We start from the raw sequence: 16,200 nt of genomic DNA on the forward strand, positions 1-16,200 counted from the left end.
GGTGGATCTAAGCCAAGATTTTCAATAACAAAGATGGTAAAAAGAGCAAGAAGCAGTCTATGTAAGCATTAACAGGATAAAGACTAAAAAATTTAGATTAGGTATTATGAAGATAAAATTGAGTGAATGTAATAAGGTCACATCATATACACTTCAGATGCCAAATTGAGCTTGAATTTAATTCTTAAATATAAAACAACATAGTAAAATGAGTTAAAGAGTCTAAAACATATAGTAAGTAGATGGACATCATCATTGCAAACTTTTTGTTCAGATGTTACTGAAATCATTACCTTAAGAAATCCAGTTGTGGGACCAGCAGATGTCATAATGGTTACATTGCTGAACTCCTACATAGTCTACCATGGTTCGAGTCCTGGACCCAAGGGTTTAAAAAACACACACACCAAGCATGTGTGCATTGTATGTCCAAAATCCCAAGAGGAGAATGCAAGAGAAGGACTGTGGCCTAGCAATCCTCCCTGCGGGGTTATTTCTCTCTTTCTTTCTGTCGCTCAGTGTCTCCGGTGAGCACACGTGCCCTTACAGCAAATCTCTCTCTTAAAAATTAAAAAAGAAACCCAGGTGTAAGGGCCAGACAATGATGCAGCAGTAAGACACAACACTCTGCAAGGCTGGGCCACATGGGAAGGTTTTAGGCTCCTCTAGGCACCATGTGCCCATAAATCTGGGGCTGACTGAAACTGGAGGTGAATTGCAGCATTAAGACCCTGTTGGAGGTACTGTCAGTCTGCCTTTCCCTCTCTCTCATCAAAGAAATAAGTAAAATATTTTTTAAATCTTGTTAAAGACTTTTATATGTAGATAGGATCTTAGAGAAAGTAGGTGGTACATTCTAATTTGAGAGTGTAAAAAACATAGAATTAAAAAAATTTGTTCAAACAATATACAAGCTTATAATTCTTAAAACTACCAACCTACTGCTTACCAGCGTAGATCTGAGTCAATAGGAATGAATTTTAGCTCTCCTTTACTCCATATATTGGGTTGTCTGGAAAGTCATGACTTATTTTTGTTTTTCTATGCAAAAATGAGTCATGATTTTTTGAACAACCTAATACATACGTAACCAAAGACAAGAAGAGTTCAAAGACATTGCCAGGGAAAAAAGTAAGATAGAATAGGGGTTCCTTTGGGACCAGCAGTTAGCATAACAGCTATGTTGCTGAACTCCCATGTAGTGGACTACGGTTCGAGTCCTGGACCCAGTGACTTGAAACTCACGCCAGGTGCATCCCCCCTGGGGGGTGATTTCTCGCTTTCTCTCTGTCTCTCTCTGTCTTTCTGGTGAGCACACGCGCCCTATAGCAAAAACCTCTAAAAAAAAAAAAAAAAAAAAAAAAGAATGGAGACTCCTTCACTGTATAAGTCAAATTAAAAAAAATAAATAAATAACAACCAACCAACAAGCATTTACTATGTTCCAAATACAATGTTAAATCACTGGTGACATCAAGAATAAAGCTATTCACAGAAAATCAAACTATTGAACAAAAAGCTACGATAATGAAAAGAAAGCCTATTAGTCTAGAAATCCTTTTCGATGTCAACCATAATTCAGCATTCCATTAATCTTTCTAAAAGATACTTACGTAAATCATACAATATTTATAAAATAATGACCCACCTGCCAAGACTTTTTTGAATGATACATGCAAGGCTTACCTAATATTTTGGTTATCTAACTAAATAAAGTTTACAGAAAAAAGCACTTTTCTTTTTTTAAAGAGATTTTTGCTATAGGACAATGTGCACTCAAAATAGAGACAGACAGACAGAAAGTGAGAAATCACCCCCCATGGGGATGGCCACACCACAATCCCTTCTCCTCCTCTATTCTCCTCTCAGGACTTTGGACATGCACGTACGTGTTCTCAGTGTGAGTTTTAAGCCACCAGGTCCAGAATTCGAACTGTGGCCAACTATGTGAGAGTCCAGCAATGTAAACATTACAACATCTGCTTGTCCCAAAGAAAGCACTTTTCTATCCAATCTCATCTCCTTTAAATTATTTCATGGGGAAAAGGATAAAAACAACAGGAGCAAAAAATTTATTTTGAAAAGATAACAAAATATTATACAAATGTGACACAAAATCTCTAAAAGGAAAACTTTCCCATTATGCATTAGCTCTTAAAAACAACACGTTTTTGAAAAATCTTAAATAGTATTTCCTTTTGAAATATAAAAATTTATAAACTATATTTCTCAAACGTGCTTAAACACTTCACTAAAACATATGTCAGTCTTACATTATGATGACAGCATAAATTACAAATGGAGAACATGTGACAAGGACAGGGAGAGTGGTAACAAGAGAAATTCAAGGTTAGAAACACAGAAGGGCAAACACTAGTTAGATGAATAAAGGCAACAAATGAGGTCTGTGTGAAAATACAAATATACCAAGTAGAAAATCAAATTCTAGACAATCATAGCTGTAGAAAAAAAAATCATGTGAGGTAAACAGCAGGTACCAAAAATGAGATAAAGTAGCTAAATGGCAAAAGGTCAGAGACTAAACAAATAAATACAGATGCCACAAACACCAAAACAATTTAACACTGGCCTAACAATATTTCTCCTCTCAATAACTGCTAGGAATTTGGGGGTAATGAGAAATGGTATTTGAGAGTTAGAGACAAGACAAATGTACAGATATTAACTGACATTTTCTTTTCCTATGAAAATATCCTATTTATTCCAATGCCAATGTCAAAAGTAAAATGTGGTGAGGCCAGCATGTGACATGGTGGTAAAGGCGCTGGACTCACACATGGCTGACCACAGTTTGAGTCCAGGACCTGGTAGCTTGCTTCCTCACTTTCTCTTTCTCTCTCATCAAACTAAAAATAAATAATCACAAAAATTATTTTTAAAAAAGTAAAATGTGGCAAAAATATAGCACATGTAAGTATACATACTTATATAATCTTAGAAGGACAGTATAAAGTACATTTTAAATTATTCAATTTGGCCTCTATATAAAGCAATTTGAAATTAACAGCTTAGTTTTTCAGTAAATAAAGATACACATTATCTGTATCTTTTTGTTTTCATAGACAATATAGAATTGAACTATTATCAGGGAAAGAACTACTCTTGACTGGATGAAAACAAATTGGTACTTGTAATAGAAATAGGAGGATGGGAAAGACATCTATATTTCAAAATAAAAAATTTTCAAATTTGACAAATACTTCATAAATTTGTTTAACTTGTCAAAATATAATCAGTTATAATTTATAAACTCCATTCCTAATTATTCAGTAGAATTGTAATATCGGACACTGGTCAGAATTTATGAATCAATTTTAGTTTTGGGGTATGGTTTTTGTTTTTGTTATTATTTTTTCAGAGAGATTTTTGCTATAGGGCTCATGCACTCACCAGAAAGAGAAAGAAAGACTGAAGGTGAGAAATCACCCCTCAAGAGGGATGGTCACACCACAATCTCTTCTCCTCCATTCTCCCCCCCGGAATATTTGGCACACATGCACAAGAGCCTTGTGTTGAGTTTCCAGCTTCCGGGTCTGGGACTCGAACCATGGTCAGCTATGTGGGAGTCCAGAGCTGTAACCCTTATGCCAACTGCTGGTACCAACCTCTTTAGTTTTTAATTATTCTTTTTATCTATATTGAAACATCATTATTAGTATTTTACAAGCAAAACAATTTCCTCCTTATTCCTAGCATTTCCTTTCACTACGACTTCACTCAGGGAACCTCAAACTTCTTACTTTCAGGAATTCCAAATGTAACCTAGAACTTGTAAGTGTAAAGCAACAGTCAAATTATCACACCACATAAAGTTTTGTCCCACTTTTTTTTTGTTTGTTTAGGTTGTCATAGGACATGTGCAGTCTTTAGAAAGAGACAAAGAGAATACAAAGTGTGAAATCACCCCCTGGGTAGAGGGCCATACCACAATCTCTCCTCCATTTTCCTCTCATGATTTTGGGCACACACACACAGGCACCCAGCATGAGTTTCAAGCCACTGGTACCTGAACTTGAACCACAGTGAGCCATGTGGGAGTCCAGTACCTTATCCACATCATCTGCTGGCCCCTTGTCCCACTTCTTAAACTTGTTATATTGTAGCTGAAAGACAGTGACCTAGAGGGAAGTATTATGGAGATTATGGAAATTAGGACTACATGATAAATTAAAAAATTTGATTAGATGGTGAAAGAATAGATTTCGGTCAAGCAGACTTAAGTCTCAATCTTCGCTCTGTCCCTCTTACTGACCATAAACTTTGGCAATATACTACAAAACAGCAATTACTCAAATGTGATCCATGAGTTCCATGGGGATTCCCAAGACTCCCTCAGAGGGTCTGTGAGGTCAAAATTATTTTTATAATACTCAAGTTATTTGCCTGTTTCACTGTGTTGACACTTGCACTGATGATACGAAAGCAATGGTGGGTAAAATTGCTGGCTTCTTAATGTGATTCAAGGACATGACACCAATCTGTTAGTAGTAGTCATCATATTCTTCTCTGCAATGCACTCAATTAAAAAAAAAGAAGAAAAACAAAGTCAGTTTCCTTTATGAAGCAGTGAAAATTATTAATTTTAAATTTTTTCATCAAGTGTATGTCTTTTTAATATTCTGTGTGACGTAATAAAAAGCACTTCTGCTGTACAGTATGGAAGTTGACTCAAGAAAAACACTTGTGAAAATGTGAGCTGGGCCAGTCACATCCCATGGAACACTATTTTTGCTTAGACTAAGGTAATTCAAACTTATTTGACAGATATTTTCTCAAAAAAGAATGAAGTGAAGTTGTCATTTCAAGAAAAACAATTCGTATTCTTTGTTGTTAATGGTAAAACTGAAGCTTTGAAGAAAAAAATTACAATTTTAGAAAACTTTCATCTGACACATGAATGCTGACAGGTTCCCAGCTTTTCACTTCTCTGAAATTGGTGGTGAGATTAGAAAATGTAATTTATTTTTTAATATTGTAAGAATAAAGGAACCCGCATTTTCTAACAAACTAATGTATGTTACAAAATCCTTAACACTTTTGATTCAATTAATGGATTTTAATCTAGTGAGTTGAAAAAGTTCACTAATACTGTTTCAGCTTCTACATGGCAACTAACCTTAAAGAAACTACCTCTTGAGCCAGCGAGGTGGCACAGTGGTTTAAGTCCTACATGGCCCACAGTGTAGTTTAAGTCTGGACCCAGCGGTTTAAAAAACACTAAGGACATGTGCATGCATACCCAAAATGTCAAGAGGAGAATGAAGAAGGTACTACAGCATGGTCATCTACCCTGGAGTGTGCTTTCTCACTTTCTTAGTCATTCGCTCTCTCTCCAGCGAACACATGCACTCTATAGCAAATTTGTAAAAAAAGAAAGGAAGGGAGGGAGGAAGAAAGGAAGGAAAAGAAACTACCCCTTATTGAGTTTAAGAATAATATCAAAAAATACCCACACATATCTGAAAAGGCTATTAAAATACTCTTCCCATTTTACAGCAACCAGCAGTTAGTGTAATGGCTATGTCACTGGACTCCCATGTAGTCGACCGCGGTTCACGTCCCGGAACCGGTGGCTTAAAACTCACACTGGGCGCATGTGTGTGCGTGCCCAATATCCCAAGAGGAGAATGGAGGAGAAGGGATTGCGGCGTGACCATCCCCCCTGGGGGTGATTTCTTGCTTTCTGTCTCTATGTCTCTCTCTGTCTGTCTGGCGAGCGCACGTGCCCTATAGCAAAAACCTCTGCAAAATAAAAAAAAAAATACTCTTCCCATTTTTATCATTATCACAGACATTAATTTTCTTCAGAGGCTTCAACCAAAAAAAGATTTATTATAAAAGGAGATAAGATTATTTGGTTATTGTCTATTAAGCTAGACTTTAAGAATATTAGCAAAACCGTAAAACAATGTCACTTTCTCACTAGTTTTTCTCTTTTTTTAAATTTTTTTCACTAGTTTTTTTTCTTTGGGCAAATAGTTTCTTTTTATGAAAGTATTAACGTGTAATGAGGTTAGTATCATTAAGTGAATAAACATGTAAATGTTTTAAATTCTGAATTTTAATTTCTCATTTGGTAAATATTATCAGCTACAGCTCTCATAAACCAACACTCTTCTGAATCTTCAGTAATCAAAAGTGTAAAAGAGTTAAGTTTAATACCCAAAAAAAAAATCTGCGACAATTGCTCCAATCAACTCTGAGGCTCAAATTTTCATCTTCAAATGAGAGATGATAGCATACAGGTATTATATGAGGGTTATCATTGCTTAAAAAAAGGCTAATAGTTAAGTGTTAAGTATATATTTATTAAGTATTATGTAAAATATTGTCACAGATCATCTCATTTATTCTCATAAGCCTTCTATGAAGTAGCTATCTTCTCACAGAATCATTGAGAAGATTAAATCAAACAATGCTTATGAAGTACTCGGCATTGTCCCTCTATGTATAGTAACTCAATACTCAATAAAATGTAGCTAATGTGCTATTTATTATTGACACCATAAAACTACATTGGCATACTTACAACACATATTCAGGTAGTTAGAAAGTCTGATTCAATTCAAGATTTAATATTAATCAAACCACTAATGAAACCAAAAGTTATCATCTCACAGATATTTAATATTTATGAATACCTTACGAAAGGCCTTTATTTTGGAAACTTTGAAAATCATATACTAAACTAAACCAATGGTTAACCAGGACTTTATGGCTATCAAGTCACTTCAACCAGAATGAGCTCCAGTGTCAGAACAAGTACCTCAACAATTTATATCCAGGAAAATGCCAATGTTGTTGCATATGTGCAGATAATACATTACATAGATCTTTTCTAATTTATGCTCCATAGTACGCATTAACTACTAGATTATAATGGATCTATATGGGACTAGTAACATATTGAACGACTCGACTCTGCCTTTTTTGTCATATACAAGTAAAAGACTAGTTCACCTACTTCCAGTTGAACAACTAACTGACTGATAACTACTTGGAGCTTCTAGGTTCCACTAAAATATCATTCTTCTTGAAAGAGATTATTAAGTAAAATAAATGTCTTTCAGTCATCTACTTCCCCATGTATTCCCCCAAAATTGGTGTATGAAAAAGCAATGTTGTACTTTTGTCCTACCCTTCCAAGAAAAACCGGACTTTTCAAATAAGAGTATATATACTGTATAACAAAATAAGCACATGGGTGTATGTACAGAGTACAAATGTGTGTGTGTGAGAAAGAGAAAGAGAGAATGCATGTTGTCTGAATGTGTATACACACAGTCTAAAATTATCTAAGAATAAATAAATCTTGGGCCTGCCTTCTAGCACAGTCCTTAAGCTCTGTGCATGAGGAGCTGGATCCTACATGGCTGACCTCGGTTCAAATCCCAGCCCCAGTGCTCAAAAAACACATAGCACACATGTGTGTACATGTCCAAAATCCTGATGGAACGGGAGAAATGAGGAAGTAAAGTGCAGTTGCCCTTGCCCACCAGCTGCTGCCTTCTTTCTGTCTCTCTCTGGCAAGTGCCCGTGTCCCTCTGGCAAAAAAAAAAAAAAGAAAGGAAAAGAAAAATAATTTCTTTTTTTATTTTAGAGAGATTTTTACTATAGGGCACATGAGCTCATCAGAGAGACACAGAGAGACAGAAAGGGAGAAATCACTGCCCCAGGGATATGGCCATGTTGCAATCCCTTCTCCTCCATTTTCCTCTCAGGATTTTGGGTACGCATACACGCACATGCAGCCAATGTGAGTTTAAAGTCACCATGTCCACCAGACTGTGGGACTCAGAACTACGGTGACCACATGGGAGTCCAGTGACATAACCATTATGCCATCTGCTGCTTCCAAGAAAAATAATTTTTTAAAAAAGGAATAAAGGGAACCAGCAGTTAGCGTAATGGCTATGTCGCTGGACTCCCACATAGTTGACCGCGGTTCACGTCCCGGACCCGGTGGCTTAATACTCACGCCAGGCGAGTGTGCGTGCGTGCCCAAGATCCCGAGAGGAGAATGGAGGAGAAGGGATTGCGGCGTGACCATCCCCCCTGGGGGGTGATTTCTCGCTTTCTGTCTCTAATGTCTCTCTCTGTCTATCTGGCGAGCGCATGCGCCCTTATAGTGAAAAAAAAAAAAAAAAAAAAGAATAAAGGGCCAGCAGGTGGCATGATGGTTAGGGACTCCCACTTACTGACAATAAAGTCCTGGACTGCGGCTTGCCTTCTCTCTCGCTCTCTGGTCAAATTAAACAATAGTGATGACGATAATAAAATTCAATAAAAATATTCTTTTAAAAAAAGAAATAGAAAAATCTTTACAAATAAAAAGATGAAAATGGGAGGTTAAGGGACAGTCCAGACAGCCCCACATTCACAAATACACATTAACAAAAATGTATAAAAAGACAACCAAAAAGTGTCACATGAAGAAAAATATCTGCTTACTGAAAAATTTAGAATGTATTATCAGCCTTGTAAAGGTACTGATGAAAAAACATGCATTCCAGAAGGGAACTGATGAAGCAAAATACACATATTTGAATATGCATCTGAATGCATCCTGAGTTAAGGATCGTTTAAAATAACAATGGCAAGCATTTTTCTTCTGCAGTTTTATCTCTGTGAAACAAAATTAGCTGGAATAACCCTCACTAAATTTCAAATGGATGAAATGCTGAAGATACTCTATAAATATTTTATGGATTATGTGATTCATTGTTTAATATGTTTCATCTTGATTCTAAAACCTCTTAATGAGCAAAAATGATTAGTTTTATCAATTCAAATAATTTACATATTTAGCTAAATTTTTGTGCCTAGACCAACTTATGTGTAAGAGTTACTCCAAACTTTTCCTGAACAAAAAAAATGTCACCATGGTTACATTAAATATAGAACTTTAGAAATCCACAAAAGACTGGTATGGTATACAACTGGTGTGTATTACATAAGACAATATATTTTACAGAATAAGAAAATACATAGCAAATAACTGTCCAAAGAGTCCACTATATGGAGATTTGATATCATTAACAAAAAATATTTTTATAATAAATAGCAAGTCGATTTATACTGTCTGACTTATAGAACCCACTATTGATCATTAATCCATAATCTTGACAAACCAAAGAAAACAGTAATTTCCTACTGCTTTTTTTCTTTTGTCTTTTTTTGCTATAGGGCATGTGTGCTCACCAGAAAGACAGAGACAGAGACAGAGAGACAGAAAGCAAGAAATCAGCCCCCGGGGGGAATGGCCATGCCCCAATCCCTCCTCCTCCATTGTGCTTTCAGGATCTTAAGCAGGTATGCAGGGACACGTGCCCGGTGTGAGTTTAAGCCACTGGGTCCAGGACTCAAACCACAGTTGACTACATGGAATCCAGCAACATAGCCACTACACCAACTGCTGGTCCCCCCTAGTGCTCTTATTTCAATCATTCTAAAAACAATAACAGCTCTCTGATGTCAAGATGAATCTAGATCAAGAAATGGCTCCATAATAAACCTACTTGCTTTGCTTAAATCTCACCCTTGGGGAACCAGTAGTTAGCATAATGGCTATGTCACTGGACTCCCATGTAGTCAACTGCAGTTCGAGTCCCGGACCCAGTGGCTTGAACTCACGCCGGGTACGTGTGCGTGCCTGCCCAAGATCCCAAGAGGGGAATGGAGGAGAAGAGATTGCAGCGTGGCCATCTCCCCTGGGGGGTGATTTCTCGCTTTCTGTCTCTCTGTCTCTGTCTTTCTGGCAAGCGCCCACGCCCTATAGCAAAAACCTCTCAAAAAAAAATAAATAAATAAAATCTGACCCTTAATTCAGTTCTAACTTAAAAGGTTGAATCAGATCTTGGGGCTTATTACCTTATATATTACGATCTGTAACATTAAGAACTGAAGAAGCTATAAATCCTCGCTTCAGTTGACAAAGAAACAAGATTGGGCATGGGAGTTTTTATACTCAACACTATAAATACTTGTGTTTTCATCAAAATTAATACTTTAAAAAATTTTAGTAGAGGGCATGTGCACTCAACAGAGACAGAGAGAGAGAGAAGTAGAAAACACCTCCCAAGGGGTACAGTGATGCCACCCACAGTCCCTTCTCCATTTCTCCATCCTGTTGGGATTTTGGGGACACATGTGCCCAATGTGTTTTTAAATCCTCTGGGGGCTGAAATTGAAACTACGCAGTTTGCTATTTGAGATCCAGGTCCTTTATACTATGCCACAAGGCCAGCCCACCAAAACAAAAATACATCAAATATCATACTCTAACAAAAATATTAGGAACTTAAAAATATTAAAAAAATAGAAGTATATATTTGTGAATATTTCTTATTTCTACAAAATATTTCAGGAAGCTGGTTTAATTACAAATAATAATACTAAAAACATATCATTAAGTTTCTGAAATACATAATTCACTTTTAAAAAGAATTACGTATTTAATTTTATTTATTCTCATTTATTTTTAATTTGACCAGAGAGAGACAGAGAGAGAGAGAGAAAGAGAAAGTGGGAAAGCAAGGTACCAGGTCCAAGACTGAAACCATGGTCAGCCATGTGGGAGTGTCCAGCACTTTAACCACTATGACACGTGCTGGTCCCCTATATTTCTTTTTTGTTTTTTTCCCCATTTGCCAGAGGGCATGTCCATGAAACAGAAAGAGGAAGGGAGAGGGAGAAACACCCTCAAGTGGAGGTATAGTCATGCCATCATCCCTTCTCCATTTCTCAATCCTGTAGGGTTTTGGGGCATATATGCTTATACACACACACACACACACACACACACACACACACACACCTACAATGTTTTTCAAGCTACCAGAGCCAGGATTCAAATCACACAGTCACCCATGTGGGACCTGACTTCCTTAACCATGGGGCTGGCCTGTTTCATGGTCCATATTTCATTTACATTTTTTTAACGCCTATATAGTGAACTTCAGGTTTATACATACAACCCTTATTCATGCAAATTTGGTATAAACAAAAATAAAAATAAAATAAAATAAAATAAAATAAAAAAGTTTAGAGGCCTTTATTGTTCTACTGATCTTTCTAAGTCCTAAAATCCATTAAAGAATACACCTTATGAGAAAATAATAAAAATTCTGTAATTATAATCATGTCTCAGGAAAAGCAACATAAATAGTATGTACAAGATGAGAGATATTTACATGGGCTCTCACCCTTTCTTCATTTTGTTGGCTACCTGAGTATTAGTTCCTTTTATAGACAGTGGGCAAAAGAAGAGAAATACTTAATTTGAAGAGGAAAATTACTACTGTGTTATTTAAACAATTTAAATAATCAAGTTATTACACTTAATCCATTTCCTGAGATGATTAAGAAGAAATTAAATAAGTTGAAATCAACCTTTTCTGTTTTTTTTTAAAAACATATTTTGAAACTTACAGAATTTTACTTAAGATTTTAAAGATGGGAAGTTCAACTTAAATACATGTGGGTATATATGTGATAAACAATGAGTTTAAATAGAAAATCATAGCATTATGAAAATTAATCTGCTCTATATTCAGTAATGATACTGATTTTTAAGTTTCTTTCATTAAGATTTAATAAAAGCATCTTTAAAAAATTGATTATGGAGGGGCCAGCAGGTGGTGTAGTCGTTGAGGTACTGGTCTGCCACATGGGCAACTGCGGTTAGAGTCCTGGACTTGGCACTTGAAAATCACGCCAGGTGCATACATGTCCAAAATCCTAATAGGAGAATGGAGGAGAAGAGATTGCAGCATGGCCATTCCCCCAGGGAAATGATTTCTATTATCTCCTCTCTGTCTCTCTCCACGAGTGTACATGCTCTAGGGCAAAAACATTAGAAAAAAAAAAATTTACTACAGAAACGATCAAGTTACAAAGACAGGTTAAAAAATACAAAATATGAATTCAATCTTTATAAATCTACAAAAGATTCCATTATGTATGCATTTCATTTTATATCCCACTTTATTTTATATGTATATTTTATTTCATAAATAATATCACAAAGGAGGAAATTACAATAAAGAACTTCCAAAAGATCAATATTAGTCACAATTAATTAAACTGTCACTGCAGTTTAAGGATAAATTTCATTATTCATGACTGGACATTTATGTAAGGAGTTATCCCTTAAAAAAAGAAATAAAAAATAAGGGCCAGTAGGCGGCATGGTGGTTAAGAAAGTGGGCTCCCACATGGCCTACGAAAGTTCAAGTCCATATCCAGTGGCTTGAAAATCAAGTGCCCAAAACCCCAAGACAAGAATGGAGAAGAAACGATTATAGCATGGCCATCCACCATGAGGGTGATTTCTCACCTTCTCTCTCTCTGTCTCAGGCGACCACATGTACCCTATGACAAACCCTAAAAAAAGAACTTAAAAGCATTTTTTTTTTAAATTTCTGGAAAGCTCATTATGTAATGTACATCTGTTTACTTGCAATATGAAGTGTTTTATAAAATAGTACATTTAACTTCACAGAGTTCGCAAATTTACTCTTTGTGATTTTATTTTTAGCGTTAGGTCATTATAAATACTCATAATTTTAGAAAAGCCTCTTTTATTACTACTTGAAAATTTTTCTATTTTAGTCTTCCAATCATTGACAAATAATTAAAAGTAATATGTGAAATAAAGACAGAAAACTACTCAGAGAATATCTTAATGCTTAATGCAACAGGTATACAGAAACCAAGACTGACTGAAATTTAGAACAATTAAAATTGCAAACATTATTTTAATAACTAGTAACAATGAATGAAAAAAATCTTAATATGACAGTAAACAATTTTAATGGAAATAATTAAAGTTAACACTTTTCGAAAGCTATACTAAAGTCACAAAAGAAAGCAAGAGTGGCATTTCCCCCATAAAACAGGACTTCTAAAATGTATTATATGCTGAAATTTTAAATGGTCAAGGCAATCTATCAAATAGATTTACTGAAATCTACAAAGTATGCTTCTTTAAAATCCAAAGCAAAAATTTTAAAAAGCAAATCAAATATGCCACCCGGAACTTTATAATCTAATTAAGTTGTTTAAGCTGAAGCACTAAAAAGTCATGTGACCACTGGTAATCACTAAAGTCCCCTGATGAAAGTAAAGACCACTATTTCTAAATGGATAATTTAACCATATTATTTTCAAGGAAACTCACTAGTACTATAAAATTTTAAAAAAAGAAAATAGAAATTAATTACACTATTCAAGTTAGACCATAGTTTTTAGTTAAGGGGAACAGAGTATGTTGGCAGGTGTCTGCAAGGAGGTAGATAATACAATGGAATCAGTTTTCATTCTGCAGAACAACCATGAGACTTGCTGCAATGTCAGCTCCAAGCATACACCGAGGGACTCCAGAAAACGCTCATTGATCATGCAGCACTTTATAATGCGCATAGGCTTTTTTTCTCTGCTAACCCCGCCTAGCTCCCCTTTGCAGCTTCTTCTCCAAAGCCCTCTCACCACAATAAAATCTCTTTCTGAAGACAGTGAAAGAGTTAATAAGTTATCGTAATAGTGAAAGTATCAGGGATATCACTTACCACCATGAAGTCTCTTTAGCTGAATTAGTTTTTCTTAATAATGAAAAAACCCACAATCCCACAGATAAGGGAAATGGTATTTAAATATCTATACCTATAAATATAAATTTTTAATAGTATAATTCACCCAAAGCCAAAATCAATTAGTTTCACTTTAACATGCATTTCCTTGAACTGATTCATACTCAAATAGGTTCCTATAAAATTGATATAACTGAAAAAGAAAATATAATTTAAAATTCTCAAAACTAGAATTACAAGAAATTTTTACTGACAGCTCTCCAGCATTAGTGCCCTATATTTTAAAGGGTTTCTGTTTATTTTTAATGTAATAATTTATATAATAATCAAAGTCACTTGTAAAATCTAGGACCAGGGTATATCAGGTAAATTAAGCAATTAGATTGATATATATGCTTGGTTGTAAGCTAAAATAACCAGCTGTGGTTAACAGTTAACTGCAAACAGACCTTTAGCTTAGATATGTAAATTAATTCTAAGACATATGATACTAAACCTACTGAAAGCTGCTTTGCAGACCCCACCTTCTAATGAGTTAATCTAAAGGTCACACCACCAGCACAGGCTTTTCATTAAGTCTGACCACCCCCACTTTCCCGACCAAACATAAATCTACTATTTATGAAACATTAACTTTCTAAATAACATAATTCTAGACTTCTTTAGTAATCATGTGAACCAGACTGACACATACTCATTCGGAATAAGGTCTGACCGTGGCTTGCTTTTATGCTCTGCCTCTCTTTGCTCTCTCCTCTAATCTATTCATCTGTGAAATAATTCCGGCAGATAAGATTTCTTTGTTCAGATTTCAACTTTCATTTCATTTACAAACCTAGCCCTACCTCAAGAATGTCTTCTAGAACATATGCTTCCATTTCAGCCGCTGTCTCCACCATGTTTTATCAAACTGCCATGTTTCTTACTGCACTATGATTAGATCATTGCCAGCAGGAACACTCCTCTGTGTCAGCAAGGGAACAGGAAATGGAATGTTCTATTACATGCCTAAAGCAGCTTAGCTGTTCACTAGCCAGGCATCTACCAAAAGAGCAGGGGGTGACTCACTGTGTATTTTTTAAAGATACAGAAGCTCTATTGCAAACCAAACTTCTGTCAAGTGATTTCAACAGACAAAATAGATAAACTCTCTTATTTTATCATTTCAAATTTTTAAATCCTAAAATTTCAAAAAGGAAATAATTATATATATTTTTAAAAAGCTATTTTAATACGTCTGGTTTCCTGGTTGAACAAAAGAGGTTGAAGTGGGTTACACAGCAATTTATCCTCAGTAAAGCCTTGTAGTGAGATTAATGGCTGTATTAAAGAAGCAAAGAAGGAGGCAAGATAATGCCAAGCAGGAATTTGCTATACAAGATAAATGGATTATATAATATGCATATGATATTGTTAATCTGAGAGTGTAAAAATTAACTACTCTAATGTGGGTATTTTTTAGGTTGCAAACTGGTTTTCTATAAACCAGTCTGTTCATACATTACCTACAACCACAATTAACTTTCAACTGAGTTACAATTACTTTTATTTTTTGAGAGGTTTTTGTTATAGGGTGTTTGCACTCACTGGAGAGACAGACAGACACCAAGAATTCACTCCCCAGGGGAGATGGCCATGCCACAGTCCCTTCTCCATGCTCCTTTTGGGACCTGGGACACACAGGCACACAAGCCCAGCATAAGTTTGAAGTCACTGGGTCCAGGACTGGAACCACGGTCAACAACATGGGAGTGTAGTGAGGTAACCATTATGCCATCTGCTGGGCCCTGAGTTAAAATTACCATAACAGATATACTCCTTTCAGAAGCACCTTTAACTTCATTTACTAACCAAAGAAATAGCCTGTTTCTTCCCTTATCATACTATAAGAGACTAAATAATATACTACATAATGTACTAGAAAAGGAACAATGTTTTATGCTCTGTGGCATTAATAAAATCACCCTGCACTTGTAGGAGAGTCATACAAATTGAACTTGAAATGATCCTTCAAGGTACAGATTATTCAATCTAATAATTCAAAAGTGAACATTCTTTTAGTGTAAATTTTCTTAATCTAATAAAGAATTTTTTTTTTTTAGAAATAGATGTTGGCTATAGGGTACATATGCTCACTGGAGAGAGAGAGACAGAGAGACAGAAAGTAAGAACCCCCCCCCCGCCCGGGGGAGGATGGCCATGCCACAATCCCTCCTCTAGTCTCCTCTCAGGACCGTGGGCACACACATGCACGCACCCAACGTGAGTTTTAAACCACTGTGTACGGGACTTGAACTGCTGTCAACTAGGTGGGAGAGTCCAGCGATGTAACCATTACACCATCTGCTGGTTCCAAGAAAATGAATTTTTAAAAGGAAAGGGAACAATGAAAGTGGAAGTTAACAGATAAATTTAACTCATAAGGCCACATTTAAACTAAGTGACGATGTGAATGACTGCTGGTAATAGCTCTTCAAAGTGATGCCATATTTTACAGATTGATTAACTGAGGGCATTCTCTTAGACCTCAATTAATCAACCTGTAAAATGGAATAATATTCATTCAACTTGGAATATCTACTGTATATCA

The 16,200-nt window shown here is 35.7% G+C and overlaps 1 protein-coding gene across 5 annotated transcripts in view; it reads right to left on the reverse strand.

The window, feature by feature from the left end:
* The window catches only part of ANKRD17 (ankyrin repeat domain 17), a 160,744-nt gene extending 146,197 nt beyond the window's left edge, over positions 1–14,547 (reverse strand). For all 5 annotated transcript variants that reach the window (XM_027769732.1, XM_027769734.1, XM_027769733.1 and 2 more), the window contains exon 1: positions 14,456–14,547. In XM_027769732.1, the coding sequence (XP_027625533.1) occupies positions 14,456–14,509 (54 nt within the window). In that variant the 5' untranslated portion in view covers positions 14,510–14,547. The remainder of the gene's footprint in view (positions 1–14,455) is intronic.
* Positions 14,548–16,200: the final 1,653 nt, after the last annotated feature.

Source organism: Tupaia chinensis, unplaced genomic scaffold (assembly GCF_000334495.1).
Source record: "Tupaia chinensis unplaced genomic scaffold, TupChi_1.0 Scaffold000086_1, whole genome shotgun sequence".
Lineage (NCBI taxonomy): Eukaryota > Metazoa > Chordata > Mammalia > Scandentia > Tupaiidae > Tupaia > Tupaia belangeri.